The sequence below is a fragment of the Phaethon aethereus genome (genome assembly GCF_964289735.1).
Source record: "Phaethon aethereus genome assembly, chromosome: 2".
NCBI classification, from domain to species: Eukaryota; Metazoa; Chordata; class Aves; order Phaethontiformes; family Phaethontidae; genus Phaethon; species Phaethon aethereus.
In genome coordinates this window covers 72,754,863-72,772,765 of record NC_138582.1, presented here as the reverse complement: position 1 = coordinate 72,772,765, position 17,903 = coordinate 72,754,863, and the positions used below count along the sequence as shown (strand labels likewise).

The 17,903-nt window shown below is 38.6% G+C and overlaps 1 protein-coding gene across 1 annotated transcript in view; it reads right to left on the bottom strand.

Moving 5' to 3' along the window:
- Positions 1-2,974: 2,974 nt before the first annotated feature.
- The window catches only part of CLPTM1L (CLPTM1 like), a gene marked incomplete at both ends in the record, with an annotated part of 29,859 nt that continues 14,930 nt past the window's right edge, over positions 2,975-17,903 (bottom strand). Inside the window, 10 exons of the mRNA XM_082015112.1 lie at positions 2,975-3,059; positions 4,318-4,433; positions 7,759-7,803; positions 7,885-7,940; positions 8,239-8,273; positions 11,103-11,185; positions 11,815-11,865; positions 12,946-13,011; positions 15,625-15,728; positions 17,418-17,502. Of these exons, the coding sequence (XP_081871238.1) occupies positions 2,975-3,059; positions 4,318-4,433; positions 7,759-7,803; positions 7,885-7,940; positions 8,239-8,273; positions 11,103-11,185; positions 11,815-11,865; positions 12,946-13,011; positions 15,625-15,728; positions 17,418-17,502 (726 nt within the window). The remainder of the gene's footprint in view (positions 3,060-4,317; positions 4,434-7,758; positions 7,804-7,884; positions 7,941-8,238; positions 8,274-11,102; positions 11,186-11,814; positions 11,866-12,945; positions 13,012-15,624; positions 15,729-17,417; positions 17,503-17,903) is intronic.

Genomic DNA, 17,903 nt, shown 5'->3' with positions numbered 1-17,903 from the left:
AGTTAACCTCATTAGAAGTGAGGAAGTTCTTAGTTACTCTTGAACTCTTAAATAGATCACAGATACCGAATCCGGCATGAGCTGCAATACAGTCAATGACATTTTATATATAGGAAATTTTTCTTCTGCATTAATCGCATATAGAACCGCATTTTTGTTTTTAAGCTGATGTCATTTCCACAACTAGAAAGTTAGAACACTTAATACCTCCAAAGTCACACTGCTTATGTAGCTCGTCACCATCTTTCCAACAATAAAAGGTAATTCTCTATCCTGTACGCCAAGTCTTTTATTTGGAAATGGAATGCATAAAACAATGACTTGAGCAGGAAAGTCTCTCCCATTTTAAAGACTTAAAATGTTCTAATTTTATATTCTTTATGACTACTGTATATGATATTATGGGGTCATTGTCATCAGAAATGCAAGACAGAAGACCAATAAACTCACAGTATGTAAAGGTGCAAGAGTGATTTTTCACCAGCTACTTACAAAAATGAGTGATGAAACATTAGGAATACCCCATTATAGTATTCTAGACTTTCAGAAGCTATTCTAGGAGAACCTGCTAGATGCATTATTTATACCAGGAAAATTTTTCACACGCTAATTTAACTATTATGATGAAATAGGAGTCCCAAATTAGTCTGCCTAACAGCAAAGATCTCCTTCCAAACAAATCCAAAACAGGTACAAGATATAGCAAATGCATCCCTGGTTTTGCACAGATTTATTTATGCATATTTAATGCTAAAATCAACAGTCCTGCTTAGTTCCAGTTAACAGTGTAATGAGACCTTAACATGAACGTGAGTTAAATATTCACTTCAAGACTCCTTTCCATTGCCAGTAGCACGTAAGGAGGACTTCAGTGGAAGAAAGCCTATAGTTTGTGGACAAAAGAGGTTAGGCACACTTCTGTATCTTTTTTGGACCCAGGTATTTATACGTTCAGGCTTCTGCAGTATCAGAACTGGATAAAATCCACTTCATAAAGTAGTTACAGACTACAGGAGTAGACCTGTGCTCTTCAAGGCTATTCAGTTAATATTTTCAACCAATGATACACAGCCTTGCACAAACAGCATGCAATTTAATAAAGAAACTTAAGAATCATTAGGCTTAATTTATAAATGTACTGACTAAAGCAAAACTAGAACTGGAAACTAGAATTCTGCCTTTTAGATTTTTTTAAAATTGCATTTTATTTGCTGCTAAAAGGAATGCACTCTGTATTTCACTTACTAAGGAACTTGCTTTTAAAAATCTAGAACCATGGTTTCTAGATATAGCTGTGAAGTCTCAATTTTGGTATAATTATTCAACCTGATTATTTTTACGAGTTTGAAAGAAACAGATCAAAATACTCCGTTAATGAACTGTTCCCATAGAAAATGGATTCTAAATTGTGTGAAAGGAATATACCTGTTCTTCACCAGGCTGGGTTTTTCTTCTCTGTATCCAGGTAGTTGTGCTGGTTTCAGCTGGGATGGAGTTTATTTTCTTCATAGTAGCTAGTATGGGGCTATGTTTTGCATTTGTGCTGCAAACAGTGTTGATAATACAGGGATGTTTTCATTATTGCTGAGCAGTGCTCACACACAGTTAAAGCCTCTTCTGCTCCTCGCACCACCCCACCAGCGAGTAGGCTGGGTGTGCGCAAGAAGGTGGGAGGGGACACAGCTGGGACAGCTGACCCCAACTCACCAAAGGGATATTTCGTGCCATATGACATCATGCTCAGTATATAAAGCTGGGGGAAGGAAGGGGGGACGTTGAGGGAAGGAAAGGGTGGACAGGTGGAGCAAGGGTGTCTTCCTTTCAAAGTCACCATTACGCATGATGGAGCCCTGCTCCCCTGGAGATGGCTGAACACCTGCCTGCCCATGGGGAGTGGTGAATGAATTCCTTGTTCTCTCCCCCATCCCACTGGGGCAGGGGAGGGGGGGGCGGTAAGCAAGTGGCTGTGTGGGGCTTACTTGCCAGCTCGGGTTAAACAACATTTGTCGAACCTGTGTTGTATTTGAGCAAAATCATTCCACTGGAATGATGTGTTTCATCTCATAAATAGAATGGGGCAGGGAGGGAGAAGGGAAAGACCAAGGAATTACTCCCTTTGAAACATAAGAGACTTGGTCTAGTAGGCTAGTGGGGTACCACACGATGAAGAATTTAAGCTGTTAAGAGACTTGCCTAGCATGTAACAATGATTTGCATTATACAAATACCGGCTATGTCAAGAATTCAGAAGGTTTGTCAACAATACAGAAGGATTTATATAAACTTGGATACATATTGAAGGAAATCATGTTACAGTTTTTTCACATCTTCGTTCCATTTAAGACAAATGAAACCCTCTGCCCTCTGAGAATGTGGCAGAATTTGAATTTTAACAACCCCATCTCTCTCATCCTGTACTTCCAACAAAATTTTTTTTAAGCTATGAACTTAAATGCCCACATACAACTCACAACTTTAATAATGATTTCTAGAATTCCATTATCAAAGAAGAATGATTTGTAATTAGTGTATAATCCAGTATTATACATTTTATTTATGACAGCCTCCAGTTTGGCAATAATGCTCGATTCTGCTGTAACACACTGCCTTTTTCCACTTTTCATAGCTTAGTGGCACAGGCACCACACTCCCAGTTAGTGAGTTGTCTTAAAAACGTAGATTTGGATATTAATTACAATGGTCAGGACACTTAGGTTTTCACCCAAGAGAAGTTTAAATGCAGGAAGTTTATTTAATGACATCTGGCAGACTGTGGACCTTGTGAGGACAAAAGAGGATCCTGAAATAGGAGGATATCAAAACTAGATTTTGGCAATATAGAAGACATATTGTCCATGTAGTTCTGTCATAAGCTTTAAAAATACTCTTATTAAATAAGTTTTCCTTCCTTAAGACCAAATAATACATGAAGCCAGTAAGAGTCCAGGGGTCAGAATCTTCTTCAATTCTCAAGTTATTCTCTATGAGCTTTTTTTTTTGGCTTTTCTTCATAAGATTCTCCATACTCATTCACTCTGCTCTTATCCACAGGATAAAGCCTGGCAGAAAAAACCAAATGCTTAGTTACAACATTGTCTGCTACCTGGAGGAATTAAGTAGTTCTGTGCTACTTAATTTTAAAAGCCAGTTTCTTTCTCATCATATTCTCTATTCCCACTTGCGGCAAAAAATACAACAGTTTTAAAGATTAGCTACATTAGCTACATCAGCTTCTTCACATTAAGGCTTAAACCGTCACCTCATAACAGGGCCTCTTAAGAGATGTAGTAGCTCCCATAAGGCTTGGCTGGAGTGTTTCCCAAGCAATCCAGGATACCTCTCAAACTTAAAACCAGTGTCTAGCCCCTATCAGGAGCTCTTGCGCTCTTCTAGAAAAATACCTTGGAAAGGGACCTATTTTACTACATTTACATGCTATTATATAAACCTAAAACTGAAGTTCACATTCTGGTATAATGTGAACTAGGCTTAGAATTCTTGTTTGCTCCACATCTAAATATTTATTCTTGTGAACACGAATACACTTTCTGTAGCTTCACTCATCAACAGTATTTCAATGATCATGGCATATAGCCTTCTTCCCCATCTGACTTTAGTTACTTAAAGAATCTGAAACTTGCCAGATACTCAACTTACAGGAGAACCTGATAACTCGTGTTTGGAAACTAGATAAAGAGGAAAGCAGAGCAGGGCAATCCCTCATCAGAAAATATCCTTTGCTACTGCCTTGCAGAGATACTTGGAAAGCATGCTTCCGATACTGAGCATACATAGGCATGTAGCCCCTCAGCAAAGGTTAGAAGCCCAGAACTCCTCTAAGATGATTTGTGAATACAAGCTTAAGAGTTGCTCTCCTTCAGCTTACTTCAGGGATTCATGTTTTAGGTTAATTTTTTTTTAACTTGCAAATGTGAAACTATCTGCTGAAAAGGAGGACTACTGTTTTGGGGAGGGAGAAGGGGTAATTAACAAACATTCTGTAAATGCTGTCAGAACAAGAATTTCTTGACTACTCTCTTAGTAGGCTAAAAAAGGTCCAGGAATACTGTCAGTTACAGGAAAGCACTTTTGCTCCTCTTATTTGTACTGAGATCTGCTGTTCAGGACCCCCTGCTCAACATACTCTTCACTAAGCATATATACAGCTACCATTACCCAGACTATACTATATATCACTACAGTATAAAAATTCTGCTTGAAGTCTATCCCAAACTATTTCATAGTTCCTTATAGCAATAAGACTGCAACCATCTACAGCGTTGTGAAAACTCTGATGACTATTAAAGAAAGGCATACCATCTTTGGTAAAGATAGACCAGGAACACGACATCATCTCTAAAGCACGCCAGCCTATGAGATGTTGGCATAGTGATGATAAAAGCAAATATATCATCAATAAAGGTGTTGAATGCCTACAAATAAAAGAAAAGTATACTTCAGTTGGCTGTGAAGAAAGGAAGTCAGTCATCTGGCATACAAAGCTACAGGAAACAAGCTTCCTAGAACTGTATTTTTCAGTAGGAACACAGACTATTTCCATATTTATAACAATACAGGATTATGCTGAAAAACTAATTAATGCAAACTTTAAAGTGCTTTCTTTTAATAAGAACATACTGTCTACTCCAGACTGCACAATTATAGTTACTTCAGGTAAGTGAGAGTATTGTCATGTGAGGGGAAAAACATGGATTCAACTTCAGTGAAGTCTTTAAAAAAAAAAAAAGGCAAAAAACTTTTATTCATTCATTACTCAAATGATTTAAGATTTACAAAATGTCAGTTCACTTTCATTTTCTGTGGGAATTTGAAACTTGTGTAAAAACTTCCTAATTTACTGCTCTTAAGAACACTGACTTGACAGCCTTGGAGAGATTTTGAAGTATTTTCAGTGCTCTCCTGGAAGTAATCATCCATCCCTTATCTGAGACATAATTTTCTACACCATTTCCACACAACTAGGCATACTATAGGTTCTGTTACTGAAGTAATAATGAAGTATTTTCTCACTACTTTCTGAATGAGAAAGTTTAAATTCCCAGACATTTCCTGGGAAAGCAACACAAACAAGCTCCGAGCATGCAAAGACAACAGTATTTTGTCAGAGAAGGAAAAGAAAGTACACAGAAGGGCAGCTCCTCTGGATCTGGCTCTAGCCTACAGGGAGGACTAGGAATCAACTCTAGTACTTAACATACAGTGCAACTGAACTGTTTCAACTCACTAAAAACAGCAGGAAACAAATCCAGCAAAGAATATTCAATGTTAGATTAACAAACTGAGTCAGTAACATGGCTTCTTCTTTCAATATTAGCAAGCTGTACGTAAATCCAAACCCTAAGAAAGGGGAAAAAGATGTATTGTCTAAGCAGAGAAGGACTCACTCTTCAAAATGAACCAATCTTTATATGATGAAACAAAGAAGATGGAGGTGTTGGACAGGAAAGAGTTCTGATTAATTACAACAGGAAAGCTCTTTCTGGAAAGCTCTTTCTGGCAAGTCAAAACAAATCCATCAATCCAAAGTGATCAAAGAATATGGACGGCACTTCTCAAGCCTGTGCAAAGAAGGTTTGTCATGGAACAAAAACAACTTTGCAAGTTGGAAAAGGCAGCCTTTCCAAGTCAACACCCATGTGAGTGATCCTACAATGATGAAAGGAAGAAAAAGCCAAATGCTCCATCCTTCAGGCACTTGGGCAGACCTCATAAGCTATTGAAATTGAATGCATCAAGGCAGCCCTTCTAACAGTATTTAACCTAGCTAGTTTGCTTTTGAGATTACCTCATTTGAAGGTACCCCTCATAACAGTATAAAAAGCATAAAGACTACAGAAACCAGAAAGGTAGGCTGATCTTCATTTTTGCCAAGGTCTTCCAAAACAGGAAACAGTTCAAATGCAGGAAAAAGCACAAAGCTCTCTAAAACAACAGTCACAGATGAGATCTCGGACTACTCTTTTGACTCTTCAAAGTCCAGAAGAGAGCAAGCAACTTTAAACATCTGCTAGGAAAAAGTAAGTTACCCCTCCAAAGACCAGTAAGTTAAACATAATTGAAAACATCATATACTTCTTTCTACATACACACAAGCCTTTGTTGTGGGTAGCCTCTGGCACCTTAACAGGAACCATAAATGCTCTGTAAGGAAAGGCTATTCAGCAAGAGAATTCTACTACTTTAAAGGTTACCTGCTTGAATACTGTCTCTTTGTTGTCTACTTAACTGCTGATGTCTCTGCTCAGTTGCTGTATTTTGTTGCTGAAGTAAAACTGTGAAATTATTTCACTAATATGCCTTTTACTCCCCTCTTAAGAAACATGCCGATTTGTCTAGTATATGTCTGAAACACTAGGTCTTTATTTTTATTTTTTTACTGTATCCCCATATCAAACACTGTTTAATTGCTATTCTGCTATCAGCTATATTTCAATCTGTTTTCCTAGATGCCACATGATTACTTAAAAATATTTAGGCAGCAGAAAGTTGGGCTATTGCTTTATTACTGTAGGCTTACAAAAATGGAAAAGCTATGAAAGGTAGTTGGAATTTTAAGATTTTACTTCTTTTGTCCCAGATCATCTGTTCAGAATTGGACACCATGTCTTGAGCAGTTTTTAACACAGTTTCTTCTGAAGTGCTGATGTCCTGAAGAATTGTAGTAACATCAGCACAAAGAACAGATCAGAACAAATGAAAGCATTTATCAGTGGAATCGTAAGAGCCCACAGCACATGTTAAGGGCATCAAGGTCTTGATGATCCCAGCACATCCATCTAGGGTCTCTGAGACACAATGATCAAGAAAACAAGTGACAGTACAAAATCCTCATGACGCACAGAGGTGGGAAAGGACGGAGTCAAAACACTATCAGCTCTTTGGGAGTACAAGAACAAAACTCGCATGTAGCTGTCGACTGGGGAAGAACATAGGAGACACAGGAACTCAACAGTCGGTGTCCCTTGTCCTCCATATCAGTGCAAGGAATCTTGGCTGGGATACTCAGGTACCACCCGTTTTGGTGCCTGAATAATACACAAACCACTCAGACACACATGTGGGTGCTCATGGGTATGCAGGTATCAAAGTGTTAGTAAGTTGACTTTGTTTTGAAATAGACTCACCATCCCAAGGTCTGGTGTTAAGCTTCGCTATAGCATCGCATTATTTCCTACGGGGGCAGGCGAAGCAGTGGGGACACCACAGTGCATCTCCTTTTCCACCATCTAACAACCCACCACACATTTGTCACTACTCTGGCCAGCAGCTCAGAATTACCACCCCAGCACAGAACAGTGTGTACATTACTTCAGTCTCTGGTATCTCCTTGAACTTGCCAAAATAAGGTCTCTCAGTGGTCCTATCTGTTTCTTGAGAACTATCCTTTGTTAATAGAATATCTCTCTTCCTAAAATAATACATTAAATTGAGACTAATTAGTTTATTTGCAGGACCAACATCTGCACCCATGCAAGACAGTTGACAGCAGAAAAAACAATGTTATCATCAAAACTAGGATGCAGATATTCTCATTACATGTAAATCATTATGAAAAATGGAAATCAATATTACTTTTTTTAATATACGTTTGCAAACAAATTTTATTTTACTGTCAATTCAGTTCTTAAAACAAAGAAACACAGCACTGTCAGCCTTAAGCTACATAATACTGCTGTTTCTCACAGAAAATTATTTCCAAAGTGACTGCACAAAGATTTAAGTTAGAGCTTTACTTACTTTGTATGTGAAAGCCTTCCATGGTAAGTGTGCAACAGATTTCATCTAGGATTAAAAATATCAATTTGTAATAAATTCTGGAAGAAGAGACTAAAAAAGTAGTCTTTTGTCACTTTTCAATCTTACCTTGTAGTTTACAAACAGCTGGGGCAGCATAAACAGGAATCCAAAAGCATACACTCCTGAAGATAAAAGATGGAAAACTTACAGCCAAATGCACAAGAAGTACACCACACAACTATACTTTCACATTTAGAGATTTACACTAATATTTCTAAAGAGAGAAGCTGCGTCTAATCCTTTTGTTTCACTTTGGGTTGATTCTTCTCCCTTTCTCAAACACTGTGGTAATTTTGGAACCTACAGTCAAGTTATTGCTCTGTGTTACACTGATCCAGCTGATAGCAGTTAATTTTCTACTTTTGAGTCTTGGCCTCCATCTGAAGAAATATGAATAGAAAAAAAACATAAGGGACTTACCATTGACAAAGCTGTTAATCAACCAGGAATACCAGCTACAAACAGAGAGGACAGGCCAGTTATCTTTTCACCTCATCCAAAAATATATACCTATAATACATCCTCTACATGACTGTATGCTGACTACTCCAATAAATGGCTATGTTGTGAATTACTTCACACAAGAACTAAACACCTCACATCTTCCTTTGATTAGGAAGGACTCCTGAGAAGGTGCTAACAGCTTAAGCAAAGGATGTTTATCAGTGCATCCAACAAGCTTGGAGAGCTTTATCAACTGCTTTTGTACTTTTTCAGAACCTTCTAAGACTTCTGCACCCAAAATGACATCAGATAATACAGCGCACTGAACCCTGGCTGTATTAAGGCTCGCAAAGGTAAGACTGTATTCTAAATCCTAGAGACACTTAATATGGCACTGTAAGGGCTTAAATAATTTCAAACAACATATACCGTTCAGTGCAAACCACTACAGTAGGCACTTAAAAAAAAAGGTAAATACAAGGAATCTACATTTTCCCCTCCTCTCATTTAAAATGCAGCACAATCTTAGCAACATAGCAGTACTGTTACAGATAGTGGTCAAATTCCATGCTTGTTCTTGTGACAGAACAGCTAATAACTGTGATGCTCAGGTTACATCAATTATGCTCAGGTTACATCAATTAAACTTGCAAGGCTCTGTTAGTGACTTGTTAATAGCAACATTACAGTTGTAGCAGCAGTTCACTAATCCACAAGCATCTAAAAAATGTATCAGAAAATGCCTGCAAGATTAAAGGATCATTCCCTGTTAAGATTACTTGTTCCATCACGTTTCCTTACAAATAGATTTAACAATAATAAAAATTCTATGATATCAATTGTTGTCACTTTCTTAAGCTACAGCTCATAGAACACGTGGCATATAATATTTTGCAGTACTGAATGAATTTAAGAATTTTGTTAGAAAAGCGGAATTTTTAAATGCTGCATATCTGTTAGCTCCTTATTACAAGAACACTTTGAAAAATTATTTGTCTAATAGCCCAGAAATTGTCCCAGTTTCTAGTACAACTGCTACATCCCATGTATGCAGCAACAGTAGTTCTTTCTGATGTTATTTTAAGCCACTGCCTGGTCTCCGTTTTGGGTCTAAAGACTATTAAAAAATATGTCTACATGGCCATCACCATGCTTGCGTTTGCAGATTTTTTTCTACAACACAGTCTCACGGCTGCATACTTGCCAGCATCTCTCCAATACAAAATGAACTAGCTGTATTATTTTGAGTGAAAGTGGACAGGAGTTTCACCTTTTTGTGAAATACTGAGTCTTCAGCTCTTGCTAAAGTATCAATCTGTTGCTGTAAGCCCATGGCTCTAAAGGAATAGAGAGTCCTTTCTTAAAAATGCATTGCTTGCTTGCTATCCTAGCTATCATATTTAGGAACAGAGAATCATAGGATCATTGAATACTTTGGGTTGGAAGGGACCTTTAAAGATCATCTAGTCCAACGCCCCTGCAGTAGGCATGGACACCTTCAATGAGACCAGGTTGCTCAGAGCCCCTTCCAACCTGACATTGAAGGTTTCCAGGGATGGGGCAGCTACCACCTCTCCGGGCAACGTGTGTCAATGTTTCACCATCCTCACTGTCAAAACTTTCTTCCTTCTATCTAGTCTACATCTACCTTCTTTTAGTTTAAAACCATTACGCCTTGCCCTGTCACAACAGGCCCTGCTGAAAAGTCTGTCGCCATCTTAGAAGCCCCCTTTAAGCACTGGCAGGCTGCAATAAGGTCTCCCCAGGGCCTTCTCCTCTCCAGGCTGAACAATCCCAACAGTCTCAGCCTTTCTTCATGGGAGAGATGTTTCATCCCTCTGAGCATTTTGGTGGTCCTCCTCTGAACCCTCTCCAACAGGTCCATGTCTTTCCTGTGCTGAGGGCTCCACAGCTGGACGCAGGGCTCCAGGTAGAGTCTCCCCAGAGCGGAGTAGAGGGGCAGAATCACCTCCCTTGACCTACTGGCCACACTTCTTTTGATGCAGCCTAGGATATGATTGGCCTTCTGGGCTGCAAGCACACATTGCCAGCTCCTGTCCAGCTTTTCATCCACCAGTACCCCCAAGTCCTTCTTGGCAGGGCTGCTCTCAATCCCTTTATCTCCCAGCTTGTACTGATACTGGGGATTGCCCTGACCCACGTGCAGGACCCTGCACTTGGCCTTGTTGAACCTCATGAGGTTCACACAGGCCCATTCATTGAGCTTGTCCAGGTCCCTCTGGATGGCATCCTGTCCCTCAGGTTGGCGTTGTCTGTAAACTTGCTGAAGGTGCACTCGATCCTACCATCTACGTCACTGAAGATATTAAACAGTACTGGTCCCAGTATGGACCCCTGAGGGACACTGCTCATCACTGATCTCTATTTGGACATTGAGCCATTGACCAAGAGGAACATCTTGGGCGGCGCAAGTCATTTTGGGACTGTTTTTGCTTCTATCTTACTGGACAGGTTTAACCACTGAATTCTTCTCACCTCTCCTGTCACTTTTATCAGTTCTCTGAACATCAATGGTAGCTTTCTTCCTCCTCTTCTGATTCACAGCTTACTCTTGTATGTAAGCTACTGAATTCTATACTACAGTAATTATCAGGTTACTTGCTAAATACGACAGCCTGTAGCTTACAGGATGTTAAAAAAAACCCAGCTAGATGTTTCAGCTTTGGGTCATACAGAACACGGATGTTTCCAGTTCCTAGCTTACAAATCAAGCAAAACAAAATAACTGAATTCCATAACCCATCATCTCCAATTAATTAATATGGGGAAAAGAGGAAACATTTCAATTCTGTGTCAGATAGTTTATAGATTCACAGTACCTTTTGTATTTGACATTCAGCAAGGAGTAACCTGCACCTCCAATACACAGTGGATAGAGCAAATATGACAAGTATTTCATAGCCTAACAGACAACGAAAATAGTTTGTTAGCTTCCATTTTATATACAGCAAATTTGTCATGGCATTAACCAGGAGACAGTTACATAATTTTTCTTCCTGAAAATCTTTTCCTATTTCCAAATGTCTGTTATTTCCAATATGCTTCCAGTTCTAGAGAAAATGGTGAAAATTCCAATGCTCAGTTCAGACCACCAAGGGCCTTAGAGCATAAGCAACAAGAATCAGCATGAAAAGCAGAACAGCTCTCTGCTTAACTTCCTGATTTCTTCAACTTCTTCCAGAAATCAGGAAGCACATGAACATGCCTCCAGTGTAAATAACAAGTACAAATATAAATGTTCAAATTTGTGAATGAAGATCCTTTCAGGTATTTCTCTTCAGATAAGTCACTTGCAATTCTGCTTCTCAGAGAAATGTTTCAACCAGATTCACCTAATAAACAACTCTTTCACTTTCTTTTCATAAATTGTTAGAATGAATCTTCACTATCTGATCACCCACATAATGATGATCCACTTGAAAACTATGAGAAAATGGAAAATGCACTCGTATCAATAAAAAGTGAAACATGTCAATCAGCAGGCCACATATATAGACTTTATAGAACAGAAGTCACAGGATTCCCTCTTACCTGGGTATCATACTCCTCAGTCTTCTTTTCAGAATCATTGTATGTACCAAACTGCAATAAATATAAAATGTACAATCAAGTCAGAACTGGGGGAAAAAGCACTCGCTGTCCAACTCCCTAAACAGAGACTTAAACTGCAAACTAACTGCTTAGACATTAAGCCAGGTAACAGTTCAAAGTCCTTATACGTTTCTATACAGGAGAGTCATATAAATGTCCTAGGCAAGACATTTAATTTTTCTCTTCATATTTTACACCAAACATCCAGGACTTCTTTGCTTAGGAAAATGCTGTTGACACAGCAGAGTTCACAATGCAAAAGTGAAGTCAAGTGGCTAAGAATCTGGCAGATACAGGAAGCCATTATTAGAATCCATAACCATTTTCATGCATGAAGATGTCAGTTATGATTATCTCCATGTCTCCAGAAACTGTGACTGCTTGAACTCAGTTCCTTGAATACTGGTAAAGGAACAACCAGACCTATGAGCCACTCAAGATGCACAGACTTCAAGCAGCACTAAAACCCCAGTACTTCTTGCAAAGTAAACTCTGAAGATTAGGCAACTGTTTCTCCTACCAACAAGGGAAACTTTCAATGTAGATTGTACTTTAAAAAGTGTTAATTTGAATTCCAGCTGCCTCTGCATGTCCTGCAAACAGTCTTGGGACTTAAATTTTTACCCTTAAATTTTTACTTGTCAAAGACCATCTTGTCCCCAGAACATGTCACATCATCTACTAGTTCCACAATGGAGAAGTTATACCTACAGCTTCATGAAAAATTCAGTTTCTTACTTCAAATCATGATGCCAGTTAAGAGTGCCTTTCCAACAGAGTGGCAGAGCATAGTCCCACCCGTTAGGATTTAGCAGGACTGACAGAGGAGTTCTGAAGTTTCTCACACCATAAATACACACACAAATAGCTTTTTCTTCTACAGAATTCAAAGAAATTCCTAAGTTTGAAAATGCTCATCCAGCTTTTGGATTAAGCTGTGCATAAAGAGAAGATGTACATATGAAACTTTTTTTTTAATCTTTATTTCACTGAAAGCTAAGGTGCATAGTAACCTGGAAATATATGGAAAGCTCAGGAGTGTAATCATTAACAGGCCAATGTCTACTATACCTGAATTTTGGGTCTTAAGCCTTGCCACTTGATTGTCATTTTCAAAGCTTTCTTCACTTTCCAGAGCTGTAATTAGCAAAAACAAAATGCGGACATAAAGAATTGTCCGGGGAATGTCTTATGCAGGATTCAGATACTCATAATCAAGACCCCAGAATATCTGCTTTAAGCACCCATCACATAAAGCAGCAACAGCATGATTGCAGCACACTGCCTGAGTCTCTATGCAAACTAAATACTGTGCCACCAGACAAGTACAACTTTGGGTACATGCTAGTGCATGTCTCCATATCAGATGATGTACTTTAAGTGAAATAAGGTAGTCCTTCCAGGATATCTGGATTGAAGCACTTGGGGGGAGGCGGGGGGGTTAGATGCTCTCAGCACCAGCATGCACCCCAGGTCAAGCATTTAGAGAATTCTCCAGTAACTGCCTGCCAAGCAAGTTTTTACATGCCTTCAAGGTCAGTTGGGAACTGCAAGATGAAGGTGCCTTAGAACCCTTACCAGTAATTAAGTAGGCACTTACATGGTCATTACATTTCAGTAGTGGGTTACAAGCAAAACTCAGTGAATCCACTGAATTGTCTGGCTATTTACTGTACAGCTGCAACAGGCTGACCTTAATGTAACCAAAGTTTCAGTGCACCTGAAAATTTACTCATGTACTTATGCTGTTATACAGACTGAACAGCTTAGGCAATGCAGCAAGCTCACCAGGAGCTCCATACTCCATGAAGCTTTTTGTGGACAAGGTTTGTTTGTTTAGCTTTAGATACACCAATATTCTCTTCTCACCTGTTATATCTTCCAAACAAAAAAGTGCAATACAGTAAAGATGATCCTTTACTGCCATCTTTGATGCAGGCAAGAAAATTACTTATTACAGAAGCAATGTCACTATTAGTACTGCATGAGAAACAGGTGTTAAGAACACCTGTTCTTAACAGGTTGTGAAAAACAAGTTGTGAAAATTGTGAAAAAGATAAGTTGTGAAAAAACTTCCCAGCAGACAACTTCCTTTGAAATGCATAGTCCTTATGTTCATTCTCACCTTGAGACAACCATGTTATCTCAGCATCACTTGAGAGGAGAGATATGTTACTTCAACAGAACCTACAGAACATTTGTCTTCCATTTAAGTGTCCCACACGGTGTTCCTATATAATCCTTTCAAACCAGTTCCCCCAGCGTGCAATCCAAACTAACATACTGGAACATAAGGCACATGAGAAAGATGATAGGAGCTAAACAGTCATAGGGACTACAGATCTGAGAGAGATGTATATAGCAGATCTTTGGGCAGCTCCAAGAAGAATCTCAGACAGGCACAACAACCAAATGAGATCTGGATCTGCCTATTCGTAGGTAGTGGCAACTGAGAAATCCATCTTCATAAAAGAGAAATGCCGAATCTTTACAGTTTTAATTGAACTTAAATCCTGTAGCATAGCTGATCATTCCTGTTACCCTACCATACATGCCTGATCTGGTTTCCACCAAAACTTCTCAAAAAAAAAAAAAAGTGATTTAGAGACTAGGGCTATTTCTTCCCCACATAATTTTTCTTGACTCAATACATTTTTAAGTCATTTGACACTTTTGAATTTCTGAAGTCTTTAGATTCAAGGATTTTTTAAAATTTAGTTACTTAGGTATAGGATCAAAATAAAACATGTTCTACAAAAGGAGCAGCATATTTATAGGAATATATATTTATTCCTGAAACTGTTAAAATTTCAGACAGTTAAAGAAAGTTTGAAATATAAGACTAATTTTCTATTTATAGGAACAAAAACACTGGCTTATCTGATACAGAAAACTTAACACAGAAATACATCAGAGTTAAAAATCTCAACTTACTGAGAAATAATGCTACATTTTAAAAAATGTTTAGGACACCACAGTTCATAGTATTTGCAAGACCTTAACCTGTCTTATAGAATAAGCTGAAATTTAAGGATTGCTTTGTGACTTTCATTCAACAATTTAATCACTAACTAAAAATTCTGAACTGTTTTTTTCCACAGGGACTATGTGCAACTATAACAGATGTGTAGCCAAAATTCCACACTGAGAATCCTGTACTGATTTTTAAATACTTGAGAAGTACTTAGATCTGCAAGCAATGCTAGGTAGAGATCTCTCCCCTTCCCATTACTGTTGCAGGTTCTAAGCAGTACCTGCAATGTGCTAACTGGACATGATCTGCTGGAACAACGAACACAGACAGCAGCATCCTCCTTTCCCTCCTTCCCCAAGCACCTCAGTCATGGCCAGGGAGAAAGCTGCAGACCTGCAGCTCTGTCTGATGGCACACAGCCTGCTCTTTGACATGTATTTCTGTGAAAGCTTGTTGACATGGTTATACATGCCTGGTCTGGAGTGATGCCTATCAGATGATGTGACAGGAAGGAACCTCAGCATAGCACTATGTTTGGTTTCCACGATACCAGCTGGCCCATCCCAGAAAAACCCGATACTTCTAGTTTAGTTATCTGATACAGGGACACAATCTCCTCTACCACTGAAAGCCAGTTAAACAATGCTGCTAAGACAGCATACTCCAACAGCAGTATTTTTCCAGTAACTGGTTTAGCATTCTTTTTCTACAATAAACTCTGGATGTTGCTGCGAATACTGGTATTTGCAGTAATTTGCAGAGCTTTAAGAACTCACCTCAATCACTGCACCAATGCCTGCTGGGATCAGTACCAATAAACTTGTTTGTTCATCCAAAAGGAAAAGAAATATTACCACAGTACTAAAGCACCGCCAGAGCACTAGATAGAAAAAACGACAACGAAAGGCTTATTAATATTTAAATGAACAGCTGAGATGACAGAAGACTGTTGGCCTGTTTGCTATAATTCTATCTTACGCAGTTTAAGCATGCACTTCTCCTATATACATCTTGATATACCAAGTAGTCTTAGAAACAGCCAGTGATCTGTATACCTCCAGGCAAATAAAGAACAAAAACATGTTATGAAATCCTTATCACAAAAGATTAAAAGAAATCAGAATATTTAAAGATGACTTCTATACAGCAGCAATTCAGCAATGTTCAGTACTATTATGAACTATGTTCATGATTCTTGTCTCAAGGAAGCTGAAAGGCTGTGAGATAATGTAATGTCAGTCTTTGAAAGTCATCCAACTAATTTAATGTTTGTAAATATTAAGAAGTATTCTTTAGGGTTATTTTTCATGTTTTGCAAAACCTTGGATGCTTATAAGTGTCTACAACTAATTCTTAGATAGGAATATCCATCCCTCTAAGCAGAAACAGAAAGGGAGAAGAGCTACACCACACTCAGCCATCAACAGTTACACTGTACCATTCCAAAGCAACTGCCTGTTGCACTTCTCCCTCCAGGCAAGGAGGAGATGCAGGCAGAAAGGTGACAAAGATTGAAAATTGATACTTCGATAGTAAGGTTAAAAAATCCTTTGTCACTCAGTCTTTCCAATTTTACTTTACTCGCTTTTTAAACTGGCAATTAACAGTTAATTCTGAAATTGCATGGAGCATTTTGAATTTTTACTCACTTCTTGGCATACGTCAACAGCAGTATAAACGCCTTACAAAAACAAAGGCACTCCGATAAAGATGATAAACCGGTTTTCCACATGAGAAAAAGACATTGCTGTTCATCATAATTTAGAATGCCTAATATTTTCCTGGTATTGATATTCCTCACGTTTTAATCAATCTGTATATGTATGATAGAATTAGGGATAGCCTGAGGGGCCAAGTGACTCCAGCTTTATCATTTTGATTTATAATCAGAATGGAAAAATCTATTAGAAAAACAAGCAGTAAGTATTAGCACAATAAAGAAGGCTGGGGAGTGGTGTGTTAAACCTCAAGCATCCAGGGCTGGTTACTACCTTCATCTGTCTCTAGGAAGGCTTGTCAGGATGTCAGACCACTATGTTTCTCTCATCTTTCCTACATCCAAGTCAACTCAACCCTCCCACACTCTCTCCTGCCCCAGAGCTTCTACTGCTCCTTTTTACACCAAAGCCCAAATCAAACAACAGCCTTACACTACGGAGTTTTCCCTCCCGAATATTTTGGAACCTGCAGTGATCTACATGGAACACATGGGACTTGCAGGACAGCATTACCCATGAAAGCACATTCTTTTCACCTATGGGATTTTTTTCTGGTCCTTATTCTTTTATCAAAGTATTTTTCTGTTCCTTCAGCAAAGTAAATCTGGTGACTTAGTATTAAACTTATTCTCAATTGTAAGACAGTCAAACCTCAGAAGTAACACCAGTGCTTAAAAGCAAGTGATACCTGAGCACAACGCTAACAAAGTTTGAACCAGCCTGTTAGTCATCTTCCTTTCATACACAAACACATCTCATTTTGCCATCTTGCTGAATCTACAAAGTTTCAACTTAGAGTCACAGTATATGTTAGACAACACATGCACAATGCTTTGCATTCTGGCCCATACCTGCTTTTGTAGACATCCCAATCATGCTCCTCTTTTTCTTCCAAAAACTGATGTCATTTTTAAAGGCAAGGAAATCAAAGAGAAGCTGCAAACAGCAAGAAACACACTCATTTGTTCAAATGTGCACTAGTTAAAACTACCAGCTAAACTGAAAAATGCATTTAAGATGGAATTGCAAAAAATTATTTTTTTATTAAGAAATAAAAATTAAATACCACAAATAAAAGCTAAAAAGGAAAACTGTTTTTGAAGCCCAAGCTCCAAAAGCAGTGCAAAATGACAGGAGGAATTCCAGGTACTGCTACTACTACAATGCTGCATCTGGTAAAGAAAGTTACTGACCCCATACAGGGTAACACATGATAGAGGATGAAGAACTGAGGACCCTGAGGAACTACTCACCTCCTTGACAGATCAGGGAAAGCCACACTGAATTAGATTCAAAGTCCTTTTTATTGGATCAAGTCAATTTATGCTTGGATAGTA